At 45.9% G+C, this 27,726-nt stretch overlaps 1 protein-coding gene across 1 annotated transcript in view; it reads right to left on the bottom strand.

Annotated features, from left to right (window-relative positions):
• The window catches only part of SFXN5 (sideroflexin 5), a 116,380-nt gene extending 88,654 nt beyond the window's left edge, over window positions 1–27,726 (bottom strand). Inside the window, 3 exon segments of the mRNA XM_060169120.1 lie at window positions 3,273–3,350; window positions 14,924–14,992; window positions 27,616–27,726. Coding sequence (XP_060025103.1) covers window positions 3,273–3,350; window positions 14,924–14,992; window positions 27,616–27,726 — 258 coding nt within the window.

Below are 27,726 nucleotides of genomic sequence, written 5' to 3'. Positions count from 1 at the left end.
GTCCACGAGGCAGGACCCTCCTCTAGCTTTTCCCCTCCTCTCTCCCCAGGCCCTAGCACCAACACTGGCCTGTAGGTGCTCCAACAAACTGGACTGGGGAGGGCTGATGGCTTAGCTACCCACCCTATGGAACAACCCACCAGGTACTAGTGTGTCATGTGGCAGCACAGGGCCTCAGCTTGGTCTTTGTACCTAAAGGTGCTAGAAGGCAGGGGCAGTGTCTCACAGAGTCACCAACGGAACAGAAGAGAAGACAACAGCAGAGGAGGGACAGCAACATGTTTTGGATGGAGGATGAGTAGAGTTTTAGTAACTGGTCCAGCAGAGAGGAGGAAGCCTCCCCTCAATGCCCGCAGAAGGCACACTTAAGAAGCTGGGCCATGGGACTTCCCTGATGGTCCAGTGGTTAAGACTTTACGTTCCAATGCAGGGGGTGGCGGGTTTGATCCCTGGTCGGGGAGCTAAGATCCCACATGCCTCGTGGCCAAAATAACAAAACATAAAAACAGAAGCAATATTGTAACAAATTCAATAAAGACTTTAAAAATGGTCCACATCAAAAAAAAAAATCTTAAAATAAAAAGAAGCCAGGCCACCACCCCCAGGGCACCAGCAAAGTTCAGGACTTGGAGGGACCAAGCACCCCAGGAACAAAGAGTTAATCACAGGGCTAAACACAGGGATTTGGTTGAAAATCTGTATTCAAAGCAGTAGAACCCCTCGGCCTTCCCCACACAGCTAGGTGACTCTTACCGCCCTCACCTGTATCCCCCAGACAATGGAAGTTTATCAACCTTCTGGAGAAACTGAATCCAAGTGACTCCAGACTTGGGAACACTAGCCTAGTGGAGAGTGGGAGCAGGTGAGGCTAAAAGCAGGGAAATTAATGAAAATCTGCAAAGTGAGTATTGGGACTCCAGCCTCCTTCCCCTACTTGGCTTCCAGAATGCAGACCAATGAGAAGATACTGTATTTACAAAACAGGAAGAGGATCCTGTTAAAAAGAACCAAGAAAAGAAACAATCAAATAGCTCTCAGAAATTAAAATTATACTATCTGAAGTTAGAAATTCAATAGACATGTTGAATATAAACTCAAGGAAATTTCCTGTAAAGCCAAGCAGAGGGACAAAGTGAAGGAATAGGAGAGAAGAAAAGGAAAAGAAAATCTGAGTGTTAATCTAAGATGTTGAATATTTGACTAATAGGAATTCCAGAATGAGAAGAAATTATCAAAGAAACAGTATAAGAAAAGTTGCCAGAACTGAGAGATGGGAGTCTTCAGATTGAAAGAGGTCACCAGGAACCCAAAATAATGAATTTTAAAAGAGATGGCATTGTGGAAGTTTAGAAATAAACTGTATAGATAAAGAGAAGATCCTAAACATTCCCAAAGAGAGAAAACAGGTCACTTGCAAAGAATCAGGAATACAATAGCATTGGCTTTTTCAACAGCTAGACCCGAAGCCAGAAGAGCAATGTCTTCAAAATTCTGAAGGAATATGGTTATCAACCTAAAAATTGGAATTTTCTCCTCAGCCAAACTGTCAGTTAAAGCTGAGTGCAGAATTACAATTAGAAATTACCTTCCTTTCAGATCTAAAAGGATTCAAAATTTTCTTCCCATTTGCCTTTTTTTCAGGAAGCCACCAGAAGAAGTGTTCCACCAAAATGAAGGTGTATACCAAGAGGAAGGCCTGGAGGGACGTGGTCTCCAGAAATGAAAGTTTCAGAGAAAAATAATGGAACCGAAGGACAGGAGTCTTCAGATTGAAAGGAGGCACTGAAAATATCAAAAGGCTGCTACAGGGTGCAGTAAGAACTTGAGATGGTACGAGGAAAACTATGTTAATGAGAAAAAATGAGGCAATTATTAAATCCAGGTAAAACGTAAAGTCGAAAAGGAGAGGAAACATAATCATGTACAACAAAGTTGTAATATTATTCATATAATTGTAATAATGTGAATATTGAATATCCATAAACCCCAAAACTATGATAACTATTTGGGGAGGGTGATGAGGGTAGGGGAGAGAAATGTGTTTATGGGAGTGAATAATAAGAGAGCTGAATCCTCAACTACCGTAATAGATAATACAAAAGAACTACTTGAGAAATAGTGGTATAGATAAGCATATTAGTTTGAAATATAGGTTTCTAACTGAAGAAACAGCTAACAGTATTTGCTTCTGGGGAATAGAAATGGGAATTGAGGAGGGATGGGGCAACATACTATTTTTCCTTACAAGTGTTTTAGTACTAGTTGACTTTTTGAACTATGCACATTGATTACTTTGAAAAAAACTGTGAAATTAATTTTTAATAGATTTTAAAATAAAGCTTATGAACGAAAAGAAAAACTTCAGCACATCAACCATCTGTCTCTACAGTCACTAGAGCTCTAGAGCTGCGCTCTAAACTACATCTCCCTACCCTTCCCCCAAACTAAACAAAACCATCAACATTTCAACTAGTTCTAATTCAAGTTCCTACAGGATGTAAAAAAATGAAATTGGGCTTCCCTGGTGGCTCAGTGGTTGGGAGTCCACCTGCCGATGCAGGGGACATGGGTTCAAGCCCTGGTCCGGGAAGATCCCACGTGCCGTGGAGCAGCTAAGCCTGTGCACCACAACTACTGAGCCCGCGTGCCTGGAGTCCATGCTCTGCAACAAGAGAAGCCACCGCAATGAGAGGCCAGTGCACCGCAGCGAAGAGTAGGCCCTGCTCGCCACAACTAGATAAAGCCCGTGTGCAGCAAGGAAGATGCAACGCAGCCAAAAATAAATAAATAAAATAAATAAATTTTTTTTAAAAATGAAATTACAGTGTTTTAGCCTCATCCCCACCATCCTCCCCCATATTTCCCACCCTCAATCTGAACTTTTGGGTAGTGGTATGCTGGTAAATGTTTAATACTTGATTCTTTGAGAAAAAAGTCCTGATTTATAGTATTTGCCAATTTCCATGGTGTAAATTCTCCTATTGTGGATGATTTCAAGCCATCACTATGATGTCACTGAATGTGGAATTGGGAAAAGATGCACACGTTAGCTCCAGCAAACTACTGCCTTAGGCCTCTCTAGCCTTATCAGCCTCCCTACCAGACCCAGGTTACAGGAGAGACTTGAATATCCCTTCCAAAAAGCCAGAAGTCCACAAGGGATGTAGCAGCAGTAGAAGTGGATTCTGAAGGGAAGAGAAGTGGTTCTGGCTGCAGGGAGGGGGTGGTGAATTTGCCACCTTCCTTTCCCTCCCCACCTCTAGCAGAGTTACCTGCTCATTAGTAACCCCCGGACGCAGGGTCCCATGCTTGTAGTCTTCCAGCAGCTGCACAGCCTCTCTGAGACGTCTCTGCAGGCAAAGAAAAGGGACATTGAGGGACACACATCCAGGGCTCCGGCAACCCTCTCCTTGAAGGGGTGCATCAGTACTGATCAAGCGCTGACTATATTTACAGTGTACAAGGTCTGCCCTCCAGTTCATGGGACTCACGCAAAACATTAAAGAAGGCTACAGCCTAAATGTCCTTTCATAGGGAAATGGCTAAATGGCAGTGGCATAATAATACTATGGAACATTATTCAGCAGTTTAAAAGTAAAGTAGACCTACATGGCCATATATCCAAGATATTTTTTTAAGTGAGAAAGCAAGTTGCAGAGCTGTATGATGCCGTTCGTTGTACCAAACAAACAAAACACACACACACAGAAAATAATATTTCCTATGAGAGTATTTATGTGAGAAGACGCATCAAAAATGCTCTAGAAGGAGACCCACCAAACTGGTGACAGGGGTTACCTCGGGGTAGGAGGAAAGGGCTCAAACTTGGCAGGCGGTGTCGGGAGGAACTTGAATCTTAATTGTAATATTGAATGTTTTTATAAAGAGAACATATTTATGAAATATTTATATAATTTCTTCCCAACATTTAAAAAACACTAGCAGAGATTTACATACTAAAATACATATGGCCACAGTAACTGATGGGGAAAGAAAAAAATAAAAGGATAGAATTGTTATGATTTTTAAAACCTTAAAAGCTAAAGAGACAGCAACAGTGAGAGAAGGCAGCCCTTATGACTTGTATAAGAATATTCATAGTGACACTCTTCAAACAGCCCCAAACTGCAAACCATTCAAATGTCAGTAATAGATTAGATAAGTAAACTGTGGTATATGCACACAATGAAATATTATACCTCATTTAAAAAAGCAAACTACAAATATATGTTATAATGTGGATGAATCTTCCCCAGATTGGCACCCCAATATCTCTCATCCCCCATGTTCTTCTAGAACTTTCCCACATGCCCCATCCAGAGGTACAGTCTATGTCCCCTCCCCTTGATCCTGAGCAGGCCTTTATGACTGCCTCAACAATAGAGTATAGCCAAGGTGAGGCTATGTGACCTCTGAGGCTAGGTATGCAAGGCTAAAAATGCCTTGCACTTCCACCTTGTTCTCTTGGGATGCTCACTCTCTTGGAACTCAGCCATCATAGTGTAAGGACGCCCAAGCAGGCTACTGAGAGACCCATGTGGATAAGAACTGAGGGCCTGGGGCTCCAGTTAAGCCACCAGCTAATGGTCAGCACCAACTTGCCTGCCATGAAAGTGAGCCATCTTGAAATGGACCTTCCCCAGTCAAGCTGCCCTAGCCGAAGCTGCATGGAGCAGAGAAAAACCATCCCCTCTAAGCCCTGCCCAAACGAAGATCAGTGAGCAAAAGAATTGCTTTTTGTTGTTTCAAGCCACTAAATTTTGGGGTGATTTGCTACATAATAATAGAAGGCTGATTCACATAATGATAAGCAAAAGAAGGCAAACACAGAAAAGTATATATAAAATTCATGGGACTTCCCTGGTGGTCCAGTGGGTAAGACTCCACGCTCCCAGTGCAGGGGGCCAGGGTTCGATCCCTGGTTGGTGAACTAGATCCCACACGCATGCCACAACGCAACTAAAGATCCTGCATGCCGCAACTAAACATGCCACTATGAAGATCCCACGTGCCGCAACTAAGACCCAGAGCAGCCTAAATAAATAAAGTATATATAAAATTCAAAAACAGGCAAAATGCACCTACGGTGGTAGAGGTCATTACAGTGTTACCTTGGGGCAGGGCCGGGGGGTGGTGGTACTGACTTGGAAAGGGCATGAGGGAACCCTCTGGAATAATGGAAATGTTCAATGTCTTGATCTGACTGGTGGTTACATGGTATAAACATATGTCAAAATCCATTAGGCCATACACTTAAGATTTGTGCATTTTCCTGTATGTATGTTATACCTCAAAAAATCAACAATAAACAGTGACAACAGTGAGAGAAGGCAGCCTATGTCAAGGTCAGATGAGGAACCCAGGCAACAGGGATGCTCATCGTGGGGAAAGAAACCCAGGGAAGCCACCGTGTTCCCCTTTGACCAAGGGACAAACCTGGCTAAGGACGGGAGTACAGAGAGACCTCAACAGAAGCCCCTGGTCTAAAGGCAGCATGCAGCCCCAGGGAGGGCACCCCGTGCGGCATTTGCTGAGCAGGCTGACAGTGGTCACATAGGATGGGAAATGAACAGCCACCTCCTGTACTGAAACAGCAGGACTAACTGCCAGCCCAGACAAGCCAGCCGGGCTGTCAGGGGGCCAGGAAAATGTCTCACTTGGGTGTAGCCTGACTGCTAGAAAGCACTGCCTCTCCCCTTTCAAATATATGCATCTCAATCCCTGAATTCCAGAGTCCTTTCCCAGAATCTGTTTGTCTCCAAAGTACAGATAGCTTTGTGTTTTTTGTTTTTGTTTTGCCAGTTATACTAGTAATCCATGCTGTTTAGAGAAAATGGCAGAAAAACTGAAAGCACACAAAAAATTTTTAATCACCTGTAAACATACCACTTGCAAAGTGATGATTTTCCTTCTAGACTTAATACATTTGTTTTTCATGTTGATTGTTGGTTTTAACTTGCTTAAGGTCACACAGAAAGTGAGCGGTTTAGTATTCGAGCCCAGAGTTTAGTCAGACCCTTGCTGTCCCTGCAACCCCCCAAAACTTCCTAGTGATGCGGCCAGCTCCCCACCCCAAGCCTGCTTCCTCCCAGCCTCAGCCTCTGCCCCGACAATGAATGCTCTACTTTCCACCCTGAATGGTGAATGGCCCCGCTTTCTCATTATTTTCCCACTCCAGGGATTCTCCTGAGTTCCTCTAAGAACCTGGCCAGATTCCATCTCATTTGACATGGTCATCAAAGGGAGGCCTCTTGTCTCAGGAGTAAGTTCCAAAGAGCCCTGATCTTGGCATGCACTGAGAAAGAACCAAATCCACAGTTTCTCAGGACAAGTCTGCGAATGCAGGACTGGGGAAAGCTAGAATGTGCTTTTCTGCCTCTGGGCCTTGCTAAGCCTCAGCTTGGCCCCCCAGGTCAGAGGCTGAGGGGTCGGGGCTCCTAGCACCTCTGTGGGACAGGCAAGGCCCCAGGCCACTTGTCTTGAGAGGTCCCCGAGGGCTGGCTGTTCTGGGAGCTGGACTCCTCACAGCAGAGAAGGGGATGGTTTTCAGGGGGACTTGAGGGATAGGTTTGCTTTAAACCCTCCTCCCACCCCAGTGCATTGTGATGCTCGAGAGGGATGGGGAAAGCTGGGGGTCAATGGCAAGGTGAACTTTGTAGGAGGTCTTTTCAACCAGGAACAAACAGGCAGCTAGGCCCTCAATGCAAAGACGGTGAGGGGCCCAGCTGGCTTGGAGACAAGGCTGCAGGCCCTTCTCTGGAGCCCTGGGCTGGGGGAGGGACGGCCCAATGTTGCTTCCCAGACTCCATCACCAGACTGCCAGAAAGTGTCACAGCACGTGTATTTGATGGGGCATGGTCTCCGGAAACTCCCTCAGGAAACAGGCATCTGGGAGGTCTGTTTCAGGGCAGAGAATTCGAACAGAAGTCCCACCCCAAGGCCCTGAGGGGAAGAAGGAAGCAAAAGGGCAGGCATGGAGTGTTAGGGTGGTGGCAGAGAGGCAGGAGACCCTACCGGACAGGAATGGGGATGGTGGGACACAGGAAGGAAAGGCACAAAAAAGAAAGATGAGGAAAGTCATCAGAAGCAAAGCTAATCTTTTTTTGAGGGAAGGGGGTACCCTGTAGCCCATGCCCAAGCTAAATGCAGACTGAGTATAATCCATGCTTGTCTAGGGAGGATGTCAAAATGATTTAAATATTTATTATAATATTTAATATGTTAAAATATAGGATGGGAGTGACAGCACCTGGTCAGGATGTGACGAACACCCAGAAACATTTCACCCCCACTTCTGATAAAGGACCCACCCACTCCCCAGGTGGTACCTGCAGGTTCCCACCTCCTGATCTTGCCCACACTGTTCCCACCACCACCCATCCCCATCCCCAACCATCCTTCAAGGCTCAGGGCCATCTTCTCCAGGAATCTTCCAGAAATGTTCTCTCCGTCCTCTGAACAGCCAGAGAGCATTTGGTTTGTACCTCTCTGAGGTCCCCGACCACTTACCAGCATGTGCCCATGTTATCTGTCAGAGACTGCAAGGTGCAGGGAGCAAGGGACTGGTTTTAGGTATCTTTGCAGAACTGCAGGACACACCTACCCCAGCCCATCACCAACACAGGGCCACACATAATGAGCATTTAACAAAAATGAATGACTGAGACTGCTGGCGGGGAGAAGTGAAGGGTATGGTCAGGGTTAGGGATCCAGGTTCCAAAGCAGCAGGCCAGAGTCCCTCAATGATGACGCTGGTTTTACAGAATCCTGGGATTCCAAGAGGCCATGCATGCCCAGTTCACACAGGATGTGAATGAGAATACCCCTGTGTGTGAATATTACAGAATCACGTAGGCATTCCTTTCTCTGAGACATTTGGGGCCCGAGCGGGAAGGGCATTTTGGCACCCAGGGTCACAGAGTGGGTGTGGGTGGCACCTAGGAACACCAAGTCCCCTCATTCCCAGCTCTGGGCCATTTCTATGAGATATGAACACAGAAGAGCCTCCTGTCCTCATGACAGTCGGTAACTGAGAGGGGTGGTCTCCCAGAGAAACCACAGCAACGCCTGCATCCTGAAAAGCTGATGCCTACTGGGGCCAGGCACCCCAGATAAGAAAGGGAAGGAGAAATTGCACACAGAGAAATTGCAGAGCATGTTTAGCGAAAGTGGTGCAATTGAAACATGGGCATTTCAGGCAGTCAAAAGTTTGGGAGTCTCAAAGCTTGCAGAACTTTAAAAAAAAGGGGGGGAGGGAGGGAGGGAGGAAGGAAGGAAGGGGAGTGTCAATGGTCAGGGGAGAATGAATTGACAGCGGGGGCGGGGGGCGGGGCCTGCAGATTACCTCCCGTCCTGCCCTGATCGCTGAGTATTTGATTGCTCTCACCTGGGCCAGTCTTGCACCTGACAAGGGCAGGGCCGCGCATGCTTACCTTGTCTGCAACCACAGCTTAAACCATTTCTTTGTGGCTCCCAAGCAGTGGGATTTGGGGGCCAAAGCCAATAATTTCTGTGCAGGCAGAGTCTCAAGCCCTTCTCTCATCTTCCCTCCCAGAGGTCCGGGGACCCACGGGGTTATCTGTGTTGAGATTGGTTCTTGGCTCACGCCAACCATGAGCTACCCTCTGGGAGGCCCAAGGGAAGGGGAAACCAGGGACACATGGGGAGAGCTCTGTTTCCCTGTGGCAGACCTCTGATCACCTTCAGGACACCGATGTGAGGTAAACCCATATAATTCTGGCAGCGTAACAGGTGGTACAGACCTTTAGAAAATAAATCTGTCCAGCTACCCCAAGAACTATAAAAACAATCATGGTCTCCAGCCTGGATACCCTACTCTTGGGAATTTTTTTCTAAAAAATAAATTTAGCAGAAATGAAAAATGATTTGCCGGAGACTATTTTTTGCAGGAAAGCAAAAATGGTAGGAAACAACCTACCTGTTAGACCTAAAAGTCTAACAGGGATGGTTATTTATACTATAAGACATGATTTCCCAAAATTATAAAGGCCTGGAAATTGATGATAAAAGCAAATAAAAAGTCTGTGTTCAATGTAATAAGTATGCCAAAAACGGATACAGATGGGCAAAAACCTGAAGTGTATAAGGGTACTGACATTTGGAAATTTTTAAATTAAAAATTCCATTAAAAATTTTAAAATTAGACTATCTGATGCTGTCTAGAATGCATTTAAGTGGACATCCTTACTTACTGCTACTGAGAGCATAAACTGATATAATCTTGGTACAGGTTGGTACAATTTACAGGGCAATTTGGTAATATATATCAAAAGCCTTAAAATGCCTTTCATTCAGAAATTCTACTTTCAGGAATGTATCCAAAGGAAGTAAAGAGAAATATGGGGAGATTTACGTACAAAGGATATTTATTGCAATATTATTTATAATGGCAAAAGACTTGAAACTACCCAAATGGTCAATTGAGAAAATGATTAAGTTAGAGAATAGCCACATGATGGATTACTATACAGTTATTAAACACATTTTGAAACATTTGATGACACGGAAAAATGCTCATGATATGCTACGTGGAAAAAACCAATATATATCATGTACACATATGTCACATACAATTTTAAATATATATATATTTATGTATGTATACATATATATACATAATACACACGCAAATCTTCCTTGACTCATGATGGGGTTCATCCCGAGAAATCCACTATAAGTGAAAATATCATCTCGAACCTGTGCCCCCTGCAGTGGAGGCACGGAGTCCTAACCACTGGATCACCAGGGAATTCCTGGAAATATCATATCTGAAGTTGAAAAAGCATTTAATACATCTAGCCCACCGAACATCATAGCTTAGCCTGGCCTACCTTACACATGCTCAGAACACTTACATTAGCCTACAGTTGGGAAAAATCATCTAACACAGAGGCTACTGTATAATGAAATGTTGAATATCTCATGTAATTCATTGAATACTGTAATAAAAGTGAAAAACAGAATGGTTGTGTGGGTACAGAATGGTTCTAAGTGTATCGGTGGTTTCGCCTCGTGATCACGTGGCTGACTGGGACGTGTGGCTTCCATGGCCCAACAACATGAGAGGGTATTGTACCCACTAGCCCAGGATATGATCAAAATTCACAATTCGAAGTATGATTTCTACTGAATGTGTATCGCTTTCATACCATCATAAAGTCCATCTTAAGTTGGGGACTGTCTGTACAGAGATAGAGTGAGATATAGATACATATATATCTATATCTATATACACATTATACAAACCATCCTAATTTTGTACATATACATATACCAGAATGTTAATTGTGATTATTTCTTGCAGGTAAGATACTGAGCAGTTTTTATTTTCTTCTTTAGACTTTAATATTTAGAGATTACTACCCACATCACATCAAGAGGCCCACAATACCAGCTGTTTTCATGGTTAGTGATGCTGCCTCGTAACCTGGTTAAAGGGGCGTCCTCCAAGCTCTCCACTGTAAAGGTACCTTTTCCCCTTAGTAATTGCTAAATAATATTTGGAAGTGATACTTACCTGAAAGCATAAGAATATCCTGTTTCCCAACAACTTTTACTCTATGAAAATAGCATCCATTAATGATCCTTGTCAAAATCAGTTATTTTGTTGAGGATTCCACAATGTTTATTTCCTTCTACATTTATTAGCTGACATTCTTCTGTGAATATGAGCTTCCCTCTTTCACAGTTTTAGTTTTACTATGGACTCATGGATTCTTCTTCTTATTATTCAATGTATTATAATCCATTGTTTTTCTTTTTCTTAATGTTCGAATTGTCCCAAATGTGGCTAGTGGGATGCAGCCACTTCCTGTTCCTGTGTCTCCATCAGTCTATGAACAATTTCTTACGTTCTGCAGCAAGTCTCTTTGCCTTGGGTGTGGATTTGGCCATCTCTCCAAGAAGCCCTGGGTCCTTTTTGTAAGTAATGGTATTTAGAAACCAAGATCTGAGTGCTAAGTGTGTTCATTGTTACTGGGGTATCATGGACCTTTCAGTGAACAGAGCCAGGAAATTGAGAAATATAAATGTAAGTGTGTGTGTGTGTGTGTGTGTGTGTGTGTGTAAATCATAAGTTCATATTGATACCTCCAATTCAAATACAACATCACATAGTTTTTGTCTTTTCCCCTACTCCATATTTGTATCTCCCTACTCCCATGGTGAGAACCCTGGTTCCCAACATCAGTATAACAATTTATTCTGTCCTACAATACACCCAAAATAGTTTCAGATTACTACACCAGTACTAATAATGAGTTGGTGTTATTAACACTGTTTCAGTTGGTTTTCTATGTCCTTCAGAATGATCATCTGCCAACCATTCATCCTCTTAAATAATTATTGAATTCAGAATAGCAAACCCCTTTCATCTTCAGTTCATAATTTAAAGTAACTTAGAGGTCAGCTGGTATAGCCTTGCCCTTAGGGATCTAAATCTAATTCCATGACCTATGTGGAAGGACAAAGCTAGGGCTTCTGCCAGGTCCCGGTGGTTTCCTTCCTCAGGCCCAATCCTGCACACACGGCACCCTGGCAGTAGACTCACAGCCCCTCAAGATCCCTCCAAAGAATTCACTCTTGCTGGACTTCAGGAACCAGGCAGATTTTATGACAATATCCCAGGAATGATGGCGGAGGTGACAGCAACTTTCACAAGCATGTATGACCGATCTCAAAAGGGCCCCCAGACACTAGCCTTCCAGTTCATCGTGGTTACTCGCTCTCCTTCCCACTGTTTTTCCCTCTTGTTCCTTCTCTCTCCTCTCTTTGGGAGGATCAAAAAGCACAATTCTTCCTCCTCTGTCAAGCAAGCAACCTCCTCCCTTTCTGAAGCCTTGCTCAAGACATTCTTAGAACAATGACAGCCTTCTTTCTAAGAGAAATTATGGTGAATAAAATTTGCTCCACCTCATTACACATATAAGGGTTAGAATCTTTTTAAAGCTTGGTCTGTTATAAATTGCAAACAAGTAGCTGCAAAACTCTCTCAAGATGAGTCTATCCATTGACTCAGCTAATGCCCCTCAGAACCGGGTCACCAGAAGGCTCAAGCTGCCCAGGATCTTTCCACCTCGGGACACTCTGGCTTCCAGAGCCACCTCCTCATGTTCTCCACTCTCCTCTCATCCTCACAGATGAACAGGCCTGTCCAGATCTCCTCCCCCTGGGCAGCCACCACCCCACGCTCCCTCCCAGGACACCAGCCAAGGGCCCTGGGAGAGAAAGTGCTTTGCAGGCATAAGCCATGGTCTGTGGACTGAGTCCAGCAGAAGGGGGAACTGGCCCTCCTGGTAGCACCATAGTTTTGGGGGGAGGGGCTCAGGTAAGAGATTCTTTCCTCTTGGTGCCTCTAATTTCTCATTGTTTCCATGCAAATGGCTTTGCTAAGCAACCTGCCTTGACTAGAACCAGGGAGGGCATGAAGGGCCCACTCATGGCCCTTCCAGATTTTTTAGGGCCTACAAGATCTTCTGTGGGCAGAAAATTTCCAAAAGGCCAGCAAGTAGTATTGGAAACAGTTCCCAGCTGGGATGCAGGAGGGAGAGGTCTAGTTCTTTCCAGGAAGCCTATCAGAATCTTTGATAAGGGGAAGAAACATGTGAAATTTGAAAACTATTCTAAAATTTCTGTTGCACTGGTTATTTCCTAGTCAGTAAATAGTTAAGTTTCCTTGACATTTCAATTAATAGTAAAAAAAAATGTATGAGATTTTTAAATTTACCGATGGGGAAATAGGGAAAAGATGGTTTAGTGATATACAAGAATGCTGGGACCTTTCAAAATGCAAGAGTTGAAGACAAAAATGTGGTACAGGAAGCGAGCAGTAAAATGAAATGGTCTGGGAATGAGAGGAGGGTGGACTGGAGAGGTGCCTGTGAACAGCGCAGGCGGCGTGCTGCTCTGCAGCTGCCCATCCACCCCCAAAGTCCCTGCCTGCTTCTGTTAATCAGGGGAGCCCTGAAGAACCTCCGGACCTCCCAAGGCTCCCTCCACCATCTCTCAACGTGCCTCGAAGTCCACCCTTAATAAGCACTGGCCTTTACTGCCTCCTCCGTCAAGCAGCTGGCATTTATGTCGGGATTTGTGTTGCAACTCTATCTAGCTGTGCACCGTTTGGGAGCTTTCAAGAAAGACACATAACCTAGGCTAGGTAAGTAGTTTCTCTAGTTGGGTGCTCTTCCAAATTTTTATGGAATCACTTTGATTACTCCTTAGGAGAATCTAGACAGGGCCCAGAAGTACAACAGCCTTGCCCTTAAGAGGCAGTACATCCAGAGGTAAGGTCAGCCAGTTAAATACTTGAGTCCTTCATCCTTCCTGAGATACAGGAGGAAATCACGTATCAGGGTAATTCCCACATTGCCTATTACTGGGCTGCTCTCCCAGGAACAATGGGAATGGTTCTAGGTCCAGGTATCTAGCAGGCCGTGTGCTTCTTTTCCCTCCAAGAGTTGAAGCAAGCCAATGCCCAGCACAGAGAAGATGAGCAGAGAAGTGCTGTCTACTCAGGGGGCTATAACTCAGAGGCTCAATGACTTGCCTCAGGGTATGTGGGGACCCAGAGTGGGAGCTGAGTAATCTTGGGAGGGTTCCCTAAACTTGAGTTACCTGAACAGGAATGCAAAGGGCTCTGGAGACAAGCATACCTGCGTTCATACCCTGGCTCCATCACTGGCCAGCACCATGTGCATGAGACTTAACTTCTGTCTGTCTGTTTCCTCATCTGTAAAATGGAACTTAGAATAGAATCTACCTCATAGGGTTGCTTTGAGTTAATCTGACGAGCTTCTACATGTAAAGTGCTTATGACACTGCCTTGATCACAGAAAATGCTTAATAAATATCTGCTGCTTTACATGTGTATCATTCCTGTACACATCTGTAAATACAATACAAAGGATATAAAGACACACTTCTTGGGATGGCTCAAATAAATCTGACAATACATTTAAATTTGATAATATCAAGGACTGGTGGAGCAACTAGAACATTGTAGATGAGAATGTAAAATGTACAGCAATCTTTAAATGACAGTTTGGGAGTTTCCTACGAAGTTAAACATTTACTTACCACACTTACCGTATGAGCCAGCAATCCAAGTCCTAGTTATTCACACAAGAGAAATGAAAGCATACGTCCACACAAAGAATGCTCAGAGCAATTTTATTGATAATAATCAGAAAATGGGAACAGCCCAGGTGTTCATCAGCAAGTGGATGGATAAACAAATTCTGGAACATCCTCTCAGTGGAATGCTGCTCAGTGGTCAGGAGGGATGAAGTACTGATACATGCAACAACATAGATGAATCCCAAAAGCAACATGCTAAGGGAAAGAAGCCAGACACACAAGACTACATACTGTAGGACTTCACTCATATGACATTCTAGAAACAGCAAAACAGCAGGGACAGAAAACAGATGAATGGTTGCCAGGGGCTCAGCATGGGGTGTGCGAGATGGATTATAAACAGGCATGAGGAATGTGCTAGGGTGACAGAAACGTTCTACATCTTCATCATGGTGTGGACACGACTCAATATGTTCGTCAAAACTCATAGGATGGTTCACACATAAAAGGTAAACTATACCTTATACTCAGCCTTACCTATCCGAGGAGGGAACTGTGTAGGGAGAGGGTATGAAGGATCCTTTTTTGTTCTACTTAAATGCATCTGAACTGCATGAACTCTTGTAATACAATCCATGTACTTGGTAATAATTTTATGGAAGTTTGAAATAATAATAATGACATATATCTACCTTGAAGGGATGTGGTGAGATTCAGATGAAATGAGATAATGTGTATAAGGCAAACACACAGATGACCTATGCACCTTCCAAAGTCACAAGGTATAAAGGCCAAGGGGTCTCCATCGAGAGTGACAGCCATGACTCACCTCAGTGACAAAGAGTGTGCGAGGGTCGATGATGTCCAAGAAGTGCCTGAAGCGACCGTAGAAGGATGTCTGGAGAAGGGGTGGGAGAGGAGACTGGATGAGTTTCTGTACTCCGTCCTCCAGACAATGGGGAACACTACCCACAGCTCATCCTTACTGCCAGTGTCCCACAGTCCCCAGGACTCCCCAAGCGGGTGAGGAACACCAATGAGGCCTTACTTCTCAGTGACCTGAGGGCAGCTTTCCCAGGTCTGAGGGCTTTCTAAAGTCAACTCAGAAAGACCATTAAGACACTCAGTGACTGTCCCAATGTCTCTTCCACGTGCCTCCCATTCTGCTCCCAATGCCCTGAGATCTACGCCAAGCCTTTCAGCAGCTCCCGGGCACCACTGAGCACGCAGACTGGAGGGGAAGTCTGGTGCCCAGCCCTCTCCCAGTCTCTCCTGCCCAGCACAGCCTCTCTGCTTTACTTAGGACCCTCGAGTGAGGTAGGGTCCCTCCCCAAAGTCCAGCACAGGCACTGCCCCCAGGTGGAACTCAAACACGGTGGTGCCCAGCTCGCAGCCCTCAGGCCTTCCTTCCCCCATAGCCCCATTGCTGCTGTGAGGCCCAGGACAAGGGGCCAGCTCCCCTATCCTTGCCCCAGAGCAGGGCCCTTGGAAAAGGAGGGCTTTGTGCTAAACAGGCCACAGGCATTAGAGCACAATGAAAAGAAACCAAGCAACGCTGCTGCTGGGCCTTCTGCCCTCAGGACAGGGCCAGCTTGGCAAAGCCAAGCTCAAGGGGAGGAGAGAGGGCACAGAGCTAGGGGACAAAGAGGAAAGCTGCAAACGCCGGGGGTTCATGCCTCACTACACTCAGGCTGTGTCCCAAATCCTCCCTGGAGCCCCACAGCTCTCCAAGCTCATCCTCCGCTCAGTGGAGGAAGAAGCCTCCACACTCTTTTCCCTTCTCACTAGGGCACCAGACCCTGCAGCCGATTTCTGCTCCTTCCGCTTCCCAATAAAGACCACAGAAGGACCCGGGTCACCAAAAGGTCCCCTGCACACACCAGGCCCCATGCCACCTCCATCTCTCTGCTCACCATGGCACCCCCTGCATGGAGCAGCCTTTCCACCCCCAGCCTTTCACAGACGCATCAAGCTTCCACACCATTCCTAACTAAAACAGTTGCTTCTCTAACCTCTTATAACTCAAATGGCCTAAACTATTTCCCAATTTATACATGATGCTCAATCAGAGACGTTCAGAGGTGTGGTCAGGGGTATATGCTGAGGACACTCACTGCTGCATTATTTATAAAGGCAGATGGTTAAAATGACGATCCATTTACATGATCGAACACTACACAGCCATTTAAAATCATGTTTTCAGACAATGTTTATGACATGCAAAAATGCTTATGATTTGTGAAATGCATGTAAAATGCATGATTCCAACCTAATAGACAGGAGATAAATAGAGCTAGATAGATATTAAATGGATAGCAAAGAGATGGGATGACATCCACTAGAATAAACCAGGGCTCCTTAGAGAAGTGGCTGATTCCAGGGCTGGGCAGGGAAGGTACACGATGAGACTGGCACATATTGTTGTGCTAGAAAGTAATGAAGTGCCACATCCCAAAATGATGGGGCATGTTCAAAGGACCAGCAAGAGGCAAATGGACGTCGTGTGCCTCTGAGAAGTTCCCACTAGTGCTCACATAGTATTCTGAAGGGACTGAGTCTAATCATGTGAAAACATCAGACAAACCCAAACTGAGGAGCATTCCATAAAATAACTGGCCTTGTTCACCAAATATGTCAATGTCGTAAAGACAAAGAAAGACTGAAGAACTGCCCCCACATTAAAGGAAACTAAAGAGACAAGACAACTGAATGCAACGCATGATTTTCGACTGAATCCTGGACTAGAGGGGGAAATGCGCTCAAGGACATTGCTGAGAAAACTGACAAAATTGGAATAGGATTATAGATTAATAAAAGTAGTGTACTCAAATTAAATTTCCTGAATAACTGTACTGTGGTTATTGCTATAGACTGAATATTAGTGTCCCCTCAAAATTCATATGTTAGGCCTTCCCTGGTGGCACAGTGGTTAAAAATCCACCTGCCAAGGCAGGGGACATGGGTTCGAGCCCTGGTCCGGGAAGATCCCACATGCCTTGGAGCAACTAAGCCTGTGCACCACAACTACTGAGCCTGCACTCTAGAGCCCGTAAGCCACAACTACTGAGCTCTTGTGCCACAACTACTGAAGCCCACATGCCTAGAGCCCCGTGTTCCTCAACAAGAGAAGCCACAGCAATGAAAAGCTCACGCACCGCAATGAAGAGTAGCGCCCGCTAGCTGCAACTAGAGAAAAGCCTGCGCAGCAACGAAGACCCAATGCAGCCAAAAATAAATAAATAAATAAATGAATAAAAATAAAGTTCCCTTAAAAAAAAAAAAAACTCATATGTTAAATCCTAAGTCTCTAGGTGATGGTATTTGGAGATGAGGCCTTTGGGAGCCCTCATGAATGGCATTAATGCTGTTATATTGACTCCAGAGAAATCCCTTGCCCCTTCCACCATGTAAGAGCACAGTGAGCTGTCTATGACCAGGAATCAGGCCCTCACCAGATACTGAATCTGCCAGTGCCTTAGTCGTGGACTTCCCAGACTTCAGAACTGGGAGAAATTAATTTCTGTTGTTTATAAGACACCCAGTCTATGGTACTTTTATTATAACAGCCCAAACAAACTAAGAGATGTAAGAGAATGTCCTTGTTCTTAAGGATACACTGAAGTATTAAGGGATAAATGAATATAATCTACTCTCAAATGGTTGAGAAAAAATAACATGTATAGGAACTTCCCTGGTGGTCCAGTGGATAAGACTCCGCGCTCCCAATGCAGGGGGCCCAAGTTCAATCCCTGGTCGGGGAACTAGTTCCCACATGCATGTCACAACTAAGAAGTCCACATGCCGCAACTAAAGATCCCACGTGCTGCAACTAAGACTCAGTGCAGCCAAAATAAATAAATAAATAAATATTAAAATAAATAAATAACGTGTAAATATACAGGGTGGTAATAAAATCTGGAAATGTAGGCATTATTATTCTGTTTACAGATTGAAGATGTTCTTGGTAACATGTATATTTGCTATGTTTCTGGACTTTATGATCATCTATAGACAAAGAATAATAAAGGAAATGTGACAAAATGTTAAAAACTAGTGGATCTAAGCAAAGGGTATATGGAATTTCTCTGTATTCTTCTTGCAACTTTTCTGTAAGACTGAAACTGTTTCAAAATTAGGATTTCAAAATCATGTTATTTAAAAAGCTAGATGAAAATATATTAAAATGTTAACAGATTTTTATTTATGGATTTTTATTTCCATATCTTTTATATTACTTTTAAAATGAAAAAAAAATCAGTATTATGTATAATATAAATAAGTAATATTCTATTTTTTAAATATATATTTAAATTAAAATACAAACTGGTCTATTACTCAATTATAAGCTCCTGAAGGATGTGGGCTATTGGATATTCTTTCTGTATTATCTTCCTTGGCTCCTGGTCTTGTGTTACACACCTAGAAGAGGCTCCACAAACACACTGGCCACAGGAATGAATGAGTGGGCGGGTGAACAGCCAATGCCCGGCAGTTAGCAGCCCAAGGAGGGAAGAGGATCAGCAGGGGCAGAGGTGAGGGCCTGAAGAAGAACGGCCTGAGGGAAGCAGCTTCTTGAAGATGATCCAGTGCAAACATCCAGCCTCTGACTTGCCCTGTGGTCTGTCACTGCCTTCATCCTGTCCCGGCCCTGCTAGCCCTCTCGTATTACTCTCCACCACTGCCACTGGGAGAGAGTCCTAAGTAAGACATTCGGCTCCATTGATACCTACAAACCCATACTGGACTAGCTGAGGGAACACCACGACGAACAAGCCCGCAAGGAGCCGAGACCATCAAGAGAGACAAACAAGTAAACAGATAACTATAAAACACTGTGATCCCTAGGGCTTCCCTGGTGGCGCAGTGGTTGAGAATCTGCCTGCCAATGCAGGGGACACGGGTTCGAGCCCTGGTTTGGGAGGATCCCACATGCCGCAGAGCAACTAGGCCCATGAGCCACAACTACTGAGCCTGCGCGTCTGGAGCCTGTGCTCCGCAACAAGAGAGGCCGCAACAGTGAGGCCCGCGCACCGCGATGAAGAATGGCCCCCGCTTGCCACAACTAGAGAAAGCCCTCGCACAGAAACGAAGAGGCAACACAGCAAAAATAAATAAATTAATAAACTCCTACCCCCAACATCTTCTAAAAAAACAAACAAACAAAAAAAAACCAACACTGTGATCCCTGCCTAAATGAGGCATCATTATGGGCACAGGAGACACAGTTTATTCCTCCCTAGTGAGTCAGGAAGCTTCCCAGAGGAGCTGGGATGAGTGGATGGATGCGTTTACCTAGCAGAGAAGGGTATCAGCAAGAGCTCAAAGGCATGCAGGCTCGGGTCAGAAACTGCACCAGGCTCGGGTCAGAAACTGCACCAGGCTCCTGTGGTTTTTTCAGTCATTCACCAAATAGCTATTGAAGACCTACTGTGTGCCTAAGACTGTGCTAGGTCCTGGGAGTAGAGCAAGGTTAACTGACTAGGGGAATGAGGAATAACACAGTCATGGTAATGCCTAGATCTCTAGTCAGACACTAATGCTTATTAACCAGGATAAGGAAAGCAAGAAGCATACTGATTTAGTGGAGAGGAAGATAACAGTTCTGGATTGGCCACGTAAACTTGTGATACTTAAAGGGCCTTCCAGATGTAACCTCTCAACAAACACTTAAACATATAGGCCTAAGATTCAAGAAAGGGGTTCTGAGTTGGAAATGCTAGGCATACACGTCCTAACCCAATCAGACTAACCTCCCCCACTACCCTGGGAAAAAGTCAGGCTTACTGACTCACTGCAGTAAGGGAGGGAGGCCACAAAGTAGAGGAACTATAAGGCATTTTGTCAAACAAAGGGAAAAAACTGAGTTAGTGCAGAATTCTGGGGAAAGGTAGAGTAAAATTTAAATGAAGCAGTACATTAACAGGCTGGAAGCAAAGCAGGGCTGTGGGGAAGGGGGTCCACATAGGTCTGGACTGAGAAGTAGACGTAGGGTTGTTTTTTTTTTTGAAAACTATAAAGTTAAAGCTCCTTATTTGAAGCTCTGCACTTGCGTTGATTCTCTGAGTCAAAGTGCCATAGGCCCACCAGTCAAAAGGGGGATGTGTCATTCCCACTGTTACCTGGTTCTACAAGGATTGAACCATTAGCCACTGCAGTCTCTAACCTTCAAGACACCCTGAAAGGAGTTCAGGGCAGAGTTCAGGGCGGAGATCAGGAAGGAGGCTCTCTGTGCTCTGAGAAAATTGGCAGAACAGGCCTTCAGAGTTAAACATTTTCAGGACAAATCTTTTATGAACATGGATTCTTGCATCTTCCCATACTTAGAAAAGCACTAAAACCATTAACTAAAATATCTGTTCCTCATGCGTGGCAGCAACCTTCTCCTGAGATGTGTGCTTGATTACAAGTACCCTTTGCCAAGATCATATACATGCTGACCTCCCCCTTTACCTCTTCAGAGCAGTTTCTCAGAGCTCTGTGAGAGGGTGTCTTCCAGACTATAGTCCTCAGTAAGACACTAAATAAATCAACTCACAGTTCTTACGTTCTGTGTTTTTGTGGGGGTTTTTTGTTTGTTTTTGTTTTTGTCTTTTACATCTTTATTGGAGTATAATTGCTTTACAATGGCGTGTTAGTTTCTGCTTTATAACAAAGTGAATCAGTTATACATAAACATATGTTCCCATATCTTTTCCCTCTTGCGTCTCCCTCCCTCCCACCTTCCCTATCCCACCCCTCTAGGTGGTCACAAAGCACCGAGCTGATCTCCCTGTGCTATGCGGCTGCTTCCCACTAGCTATTTATTTTACGTTTGGTAGTGTATATATGTCTATGCCACTCTCTCACTTTGTCACAGCTTACCCTTCCCCCTCCCCATATCCTCAAGTCCATTCTCTAGTAGGTCTGTGTCTCATAGTTTTGGAAGTTTTAGCCACAGCAATCAGAGAAGAAAAGGAAATAAAAGGAATCCAAGTCGGAAAAGAAGAAGTAAAGCTGTCACTGTTTGCAGATGACATGATACTCTACATAGAGAATCCTAAAGATGCCACCAGAAAACTACTAGAGCTAATCAATGAATTTGGTAAAGTAGCAGGATACAAAATTAATGCACAGAAATCTCTGGCATTCCTATACACTAATGATGAAAAATCTGAAAGTGAAATTAAGAAAACACTCCCATTTACCATTGCAACAAAAAGAATAAAATATCTAGGAATAAACCTACCTAAGGAGACAAAAGACCTGTATGCAGAAAATTATAAGACACTGATGAAAGAAATTAAATATGATACAAATATATGGAGAGATATACCAAGTTCTTGGATTGGAAGAATCAACACTGTGAAAATGACTCTACTACCCAAAGCAATCTACAGATTCAATGTAATCCCTATCAAACTACCAGTGGCATTTTTCACAGAACTAGAACAAAAGAATCAACGTTGTGTCTGTTTTTTTCTAAGTCGACACTACTGATACATTTTAAACAGCAAAGTTTCTGGCAATCTATGACCTTGGAGAATGTGATTTCTCAGTGAGTATGAAAGAGTGGCTCCCCAAAGAAGGAGGTGTCTGGGATACCTCAGGGCTGAGCAGGCCCTAGTCAGAAGCACTCTTCTTTATAGCTGCCTTTATGTGTCTGTCCTCCCTGCCTGATGCAGGACACAGCAGGGAAGGTTTCTACCTTCTCAGCCTCATTAGTTTTTATTACTTTCTCAATAGTTTAATATGTATGACTTTTTTTGCCCTCCAAAATTCAGACCCCACTTTTACCCCATCAGATAATCAGTGGATGTCTTTCCTTCCCTTTTGCTTCACTGGAAAAATGAGTCAGCCAAGTAATTCCTTCCGTTTCCCTTCACAAGAAAGGTGAGTCAGCTAATTCTCAGCAGGGGCTCAAGGCCTGCTGCCTTCCTAACTCTGGGGCCTGGCCCAGGAAAGCACAGCCAGAGAGCTGCCTCGGGAGAAGCAGCTGTGGGCAAAGGCCTGAGAAGAAACTGACAGCCCGCCTGCACCCAGACCTCTAAATCACTGAACCTGCAGCCCAAAGGCAGAAAGGCTGGACCAGCTCAGTAGTCCTCAACCAGGCTACACACTGAATCACCTGGGTTTTCTAAAATCCAGGCTGTACACCCAAGGATTCGAATGCTATTGGCCTGGGGTGGGCTCCAGGCATCGGTGTCTGTTTAGAAACCTGCCCAGGTGATTCCTGTGCAGCAGGGGTTGAGAGCCACTGGGCTGGAAGGTGTTGACCGTGTCCACAGCACAAACAAGCCCCAGGACCAACCCTGGGAAACAGTCGCTCTCTAGCCTATAGAACGTAAATGTATAACTACCTGCAAGGCATTTTCACTTTAGAACTTATTTCAGGCAAACTATATGAGAAGCTTCCCCATTGCCTCCTGACTCTCAGCCCACACAAACCTCTCCATCTTGAAGTGAAGAGTGCATTTTCCTGCCCACAAGCTCCCTGGACCCCAGAGAGAGCCCTATGCAACCCACCGGCTCTGCTACCGTAGGCCTTGGTGGATTTTGGACCCAGGACACACACAGCACACCCATACCCCGAGTCGTCATAGCAGATAAGTGAGATTTCAGAAGAAACAAGGAAGTTTAAAAAAAAAAATAAAGCAAACTTATTTCTGGATAGACTGAATCACAAATGGGAAGAATCATGTGTGTTTGTTTCCTGTCCTGGGGCCCCAAATTGCCAAAAACGGTGTCAGGCCTGTAGGAAGAAAAGAGTGGGTTCAGGAAAGGAAATGAGCAGAAAAGGAGGAGGAAAGGGAGCAGTCAGTTCACAGAGCTCCCCCAGGCACTCCTGCCATCTTCCCTTCACCTGGCAATATGGGGCAGTGGTTAAAAGTATGGACTTGAGGGCTTCCCTGGTGGCGCAGTGGGAGAGTCCGCCTGCCGATGCAGGGGACGTGGGTTCGTGCCCTGGTCCAGGAGGATCCCACATGCCGCGGAGCGGCTGGGCCCGTGAGCGGTGGCCGCTGAGCCTGCACGTCCGGAGCCTGTGCTCCGTAACGGGAGAGGCCACAACGGTGAGAGGGCCACGTACCGCAAAAAAAAAAAAAAAAAAAAAAAAAAAAGTATGGACTTGAAGTTTACAGGAACAACAGGGGACAGAGGAACATCTTAACTTATACCACAAAGATACCTTCAGTCACATTCAGAATAGGGAAATTGTACAGGACAAACAACGCAGTTTCTTCAACAAATAGAAAGAAAGAAAGAGGGAAGAACCAATAGATCAGAAGAGATGAAAGGAACCTATCAGTCAAATATGATGTGTGGGCCTTGTGGGATCCTGAATGAAACAAATCAATTATTTTTAAAATGATGTGACAATCAGGGAAATGTGAATAGTGCAATGGACTGAACGCTTGTCCCCACCCCACCCCCAAAGTCATATGTTGAAATCCTAACCTCCAAGGTGACTGTTTTAGGAATTGGGGTCTTTGGGAAGTGATGAGGTTACCCTAATGATTAGGATTAGTGCCCTTATAAAAGAGACCCCAGAAAGATCCCTCCTCCCTTCTGCCATGGGAGGTTACAGCTAGAAGATGTTATCTACGAACAAGAAAGCTGACTCTCATCAGACAGTGAATCTGCCAGTGCCTTGATCTTGGACTTCCAGCTTCGAGAACTGTGAGAAACAAATTTCTGTTGTTTATATGCTACCCAATCTATGGTATTTTGTTACAGCACCCCAAACAGACTAAGACAAATAATGACTGGTTTGATGATATTAAGAAATAATTATTTTAGGTGTGTTAGTGGTATGATGGTTATGTTAAAACTAATCAAAAAACCCTCTGATACCATGTGAAGGCACTTCACCTCTGTGACATTCTCCCCCTAAAACCCATAACCATCTAAACATGAGAAAGACACTAGACAAACCCAAATTGAGGGACCTTCTATAAAATATCTGACCAGTACTTCTCAGAACTGTCAGGGTCACCAAACACAAGGTAAGTCTGAGAAACGGTCATAGATCCGAGGGGAGACTGAGGAAACATGACGACCAAATGGAATGTGGGATCCTGGAACAGAAAGATAACGTTAGTGTAAAAGATAGTGAAATCCAACAAAGTCTGGAGTGTAGTTAATAGTAATGTTCCAATGTTGGTTTCTTAGTTCTAACAAATGTACCGTGGTAATCTGAGATGATGACATTAGGGGAAACTTGGGTGAAGGTTATACAGGAATTCTGCTACTTGACTTCTGTACACACAAAATTATTTCAAAAATTTTAAAGTTTATTTAGAAAAGCTAACCAAAAAAGTCTTTACTTTTGAGAGATATCTACAGCACGTACAATGAAATAATGGGCTTTGCTTTAAAATAATTCATTGGTTGGGGTGGGGGCATATAGGTGAAATGAGGTGGGCCTCACACTGGCAACTGTTGAAACTGAGTGACGGGTGCACAGGAGTTCATTGTCAATTGCCTCCACTTTTGCGTGTTTGAAAGCCTGCATAATAAAAAAGTTGACAATAAACAGACAAACGTAGACTCTGGAGCCAGACTGCCTAGGAAGTAACTGAATCTGTTTGTGTGCCGGTCTTCTCACCTATAATACATGGGATAACTGTACCTGTCTCACACGGTCGTTATGAAAATTAAATAGGTCAATGCACAAAAAGGTTAGAACGATGCTTGGCTAGCATTATCATCTTATGGGGAGAAAGACGGTAACAGACCAAAGCCCATCGAGGCAAGCTGTCTTTCTCCACCCTCTGACACTGCTCAGTGGCCCTCCTTCCCCTGCCCCCTTCACAGGGAGATCCTTGAGGAATGAAAGGAAGAAGGGTTCTGGGGGGACTCCAGGGAGTAAGGAAAGATCCTGCCTAGTCTTGCAGAAAGCAGTGATACTGGTTGGGGGTTGAGAGTGGTGTCCCTGGATTGGGCTCTGGGACTGAGCCCTGGATTATGAACCACTCAGAGTTCAAGGGGCTGAAAGTAGCCAGTGTGGTGGGAAGCAGGATTCAAGGGGATGCGTGGGGTTTCCACTGGAGCAAGAAGAGGCCGGCAGGGGTGGGCTATGCAGGCCTTTGGGGCCTTCCAAACAGATGTCTTTATCTCAGAAGCAGGGGAAGCCACTGGAAAGTGTTTAAGAACATATGTGTTGGGCGAGAGGGTGGGGCGTCACCTGATCAGACCTGCATTGTTGGGACTCTGCCATGCGGAAGAGGAAGGGATTGGAAGGGGGCCAGAGAGCAAGTAGGGAGCCCTGTCAGGAGGCTTCTGCAGTGGCTCAGGAGATAGATGATGGGGGCTCAGTCTAGGATTCCAGCAGTGGAGATAAGTGGATTTGAGAGCTATCTGAGATGAGAACCCTGGGCCTCTGGTTGCATTTAGAGGGTGAAGGAGAGGAAGGCAAGTATACAGGTGACTCCCAGTCTTGAGAGTCATCTGGGTGGCAGGTTGGGCTGCTTGCACAACCAGGGAATCGTGTGGAGGAGCAGATCTGGAGGAAAGGGAAGTTCCTTAACATGAATGAATATCACACTCACTGTGCTTTATGCAGGTCACTATGCTTGGGGAGAGGTGCTTCAAAAGCAAATACAACAAACACTAGCTGCCCTCAGGAGTGGTGCCAAAAAGAGGTACCAGCAATGGCTGCCTGAACAGTAGCCTCCAAGGTGCATTTATGGCTCCAGCGGTGATCACAGCAAAGGGCTCAGTCATTAAAGCCACTAGGAGGTTCTCAAATATCTGTTGTGTGACTGAATGTCCCAGGACAGGTACTGGGAAAAAATGAACCCACAGATCTTTATTCAGCACATTACTATGTGCCAAGCCCCACCTCAGGGTAGGATGGAGACAAGGGAAGGGCAAGATCAGCCCCTCCTCTCAAAAGGTGTTCACAAGTGTCGAGGAGACCAAGTAATCACACAGAGAACCACAGGGCAGACTGTTGTAAAGGCTGACCTTTGAGGATCCCACTTGGGGTGGCCAAAGAGGCAGGCAGGAGGGAGTCTGAGACCTGGGCCCACCAGGGGGTAAGGGGAAGAAGGGAGGAAGTGTTTAGGGGAGGAGGCCGGCCTGAGTCTTGAAGGACTAGTACAACAGAATGTGTGTGGAGGGCGGAGAAGGGGGTCAGCTAATGAAGTGTCACTCAAGTCCAGGCAGAGGAACCCCTGACAGGCAGTTCCAGGTGGCACCCTGCACTGACAGGATGACACCAGTCTCGCCTCAGATACCTACATGCTGAGATGGTTTATTTTTTAAAGGAATTAAAGTCCTGTTTAAAAACAGTGGGGACATTTTCTCAAAAGGCTCATAAGCGCAACTCCTTAACATCAGCAAAGCTCAGTGCACCACTTTGCTGGAACGAGTCCCTCTCCCACCATCATGAAAACAACCAACCAATCAACCACTGCACCGACCTTTGTACAATTTCCTTTCTTCCTGCAAACTTCTTTCCGTCCGCCTCCACCGCCCCCCACCCCCGGCAAGCCTGGTTCACTTCAGCCGAATCTCTTTGCCCCTTTTCCTAACCAAGTCCATTTCCTCATCGCTGGAGGCAGCGGGGACCCGGGAATGCGGCGTGGGAACGGCCCTTCCCAGCCTCCAGCCCGGGCCGCACGTCCCGGCTGCGGACCCTATCCCCGTCTCCTGGGCCGAGGGCGAGTTAGAGACGCCTGTCTGGGGTTCCGAAGGAAAAGGACGACTGTCACAGTGCCCCTAAGAGTCATATCGGGTCGGACAGAGAAGAGCGCTCCGTGGAGGTCGCAGCGGGGTAGGGGGTTGGGGCAGGCTCCCGGGGACGCGGACCCTCCGAGCGGCCGGCGGTCCCCTGGGATGACACAGCGTTTCCTCCGCACCCCGGCTCTCCCCGAACGTCCTCGCTCCATCTCCGGCAGGGCACCAGCCGGCCGACTCGCTACGTCAGTGAATCCCCCGCCGGAGGGGAGAGGGGTCGCCGGGCGGCGGGTACCCCTCGGCTCGCGGCCCTCACCCATCCCCACCGCGGACCCTGCTTGGGGTAGAGGGCTGGGAGCGGGGCCGCGGGGCACGGATGCTGCCCAGAGGCTCCGCGGGCAGCTCGGAAAGAATGTCTGTCGGTCACCACCTGGGGAATAAGTTAGAAGGCATCTGGGCCACACCAACTTCTCACCCAGGGCCGGACTCGAACTTTCCGCCTGAAGCGGACGGCTGCCCTGCCCAAGAGACCCTGCAGAAGCGGCTCGGACCCGGGAGCTCGGATCCCGGGCCGCGGCGGGCAGTGGCCAATCACAGAGAGCCTCGGGCGGGAAGGACTGGAGAGCACGGGCGGATGGGGAGTGACGGCGCCGATGGCCAATAGGGAGCCAAGGTGGGAGCCCTCGCCCACACCGCTGACCAATGGGAAAAAGGCGGCTGTGGCCGAGGTTCCCCCAGGCAGTAGCTGCAGGCTCCCTGGTGGCCGCGGGTCGGAGACCCTAGGGCTAAAGAGGATTTTGGAGAGGAGTTTGCTCGCCCTCCCTATGCTACCCACCGACCCTCAAGCCACAGCCCGGTCCTCACCTGCTGGAAGCGGGGTTTGCCCAGCTGGAAAGGCGGTGCATCGGTCGAGGCGTTAGCGGCACTAGCCGCCGCCGCCGCCGCCGCCGATGCTGTAGTCGCTGTATCCGCCAT

Source organism: Lagenorhynchus albirostris, chromosome 13 (assembly GCF_949774975.1).
Source record: "Lagenorhynchus albirostris chromosome 13, mLagAlb1.1, whole genome shotgun sequence".
NCBI lineage: Eukaryota > Metazoa > Chordata > Mammalia > Artiodactyla > Delphinidae > Lagenorhynchus > Lagenorhynchus albirostris.
This window is presented reverse-complemented; position numbering and strand designations above follow the sequence as displayed.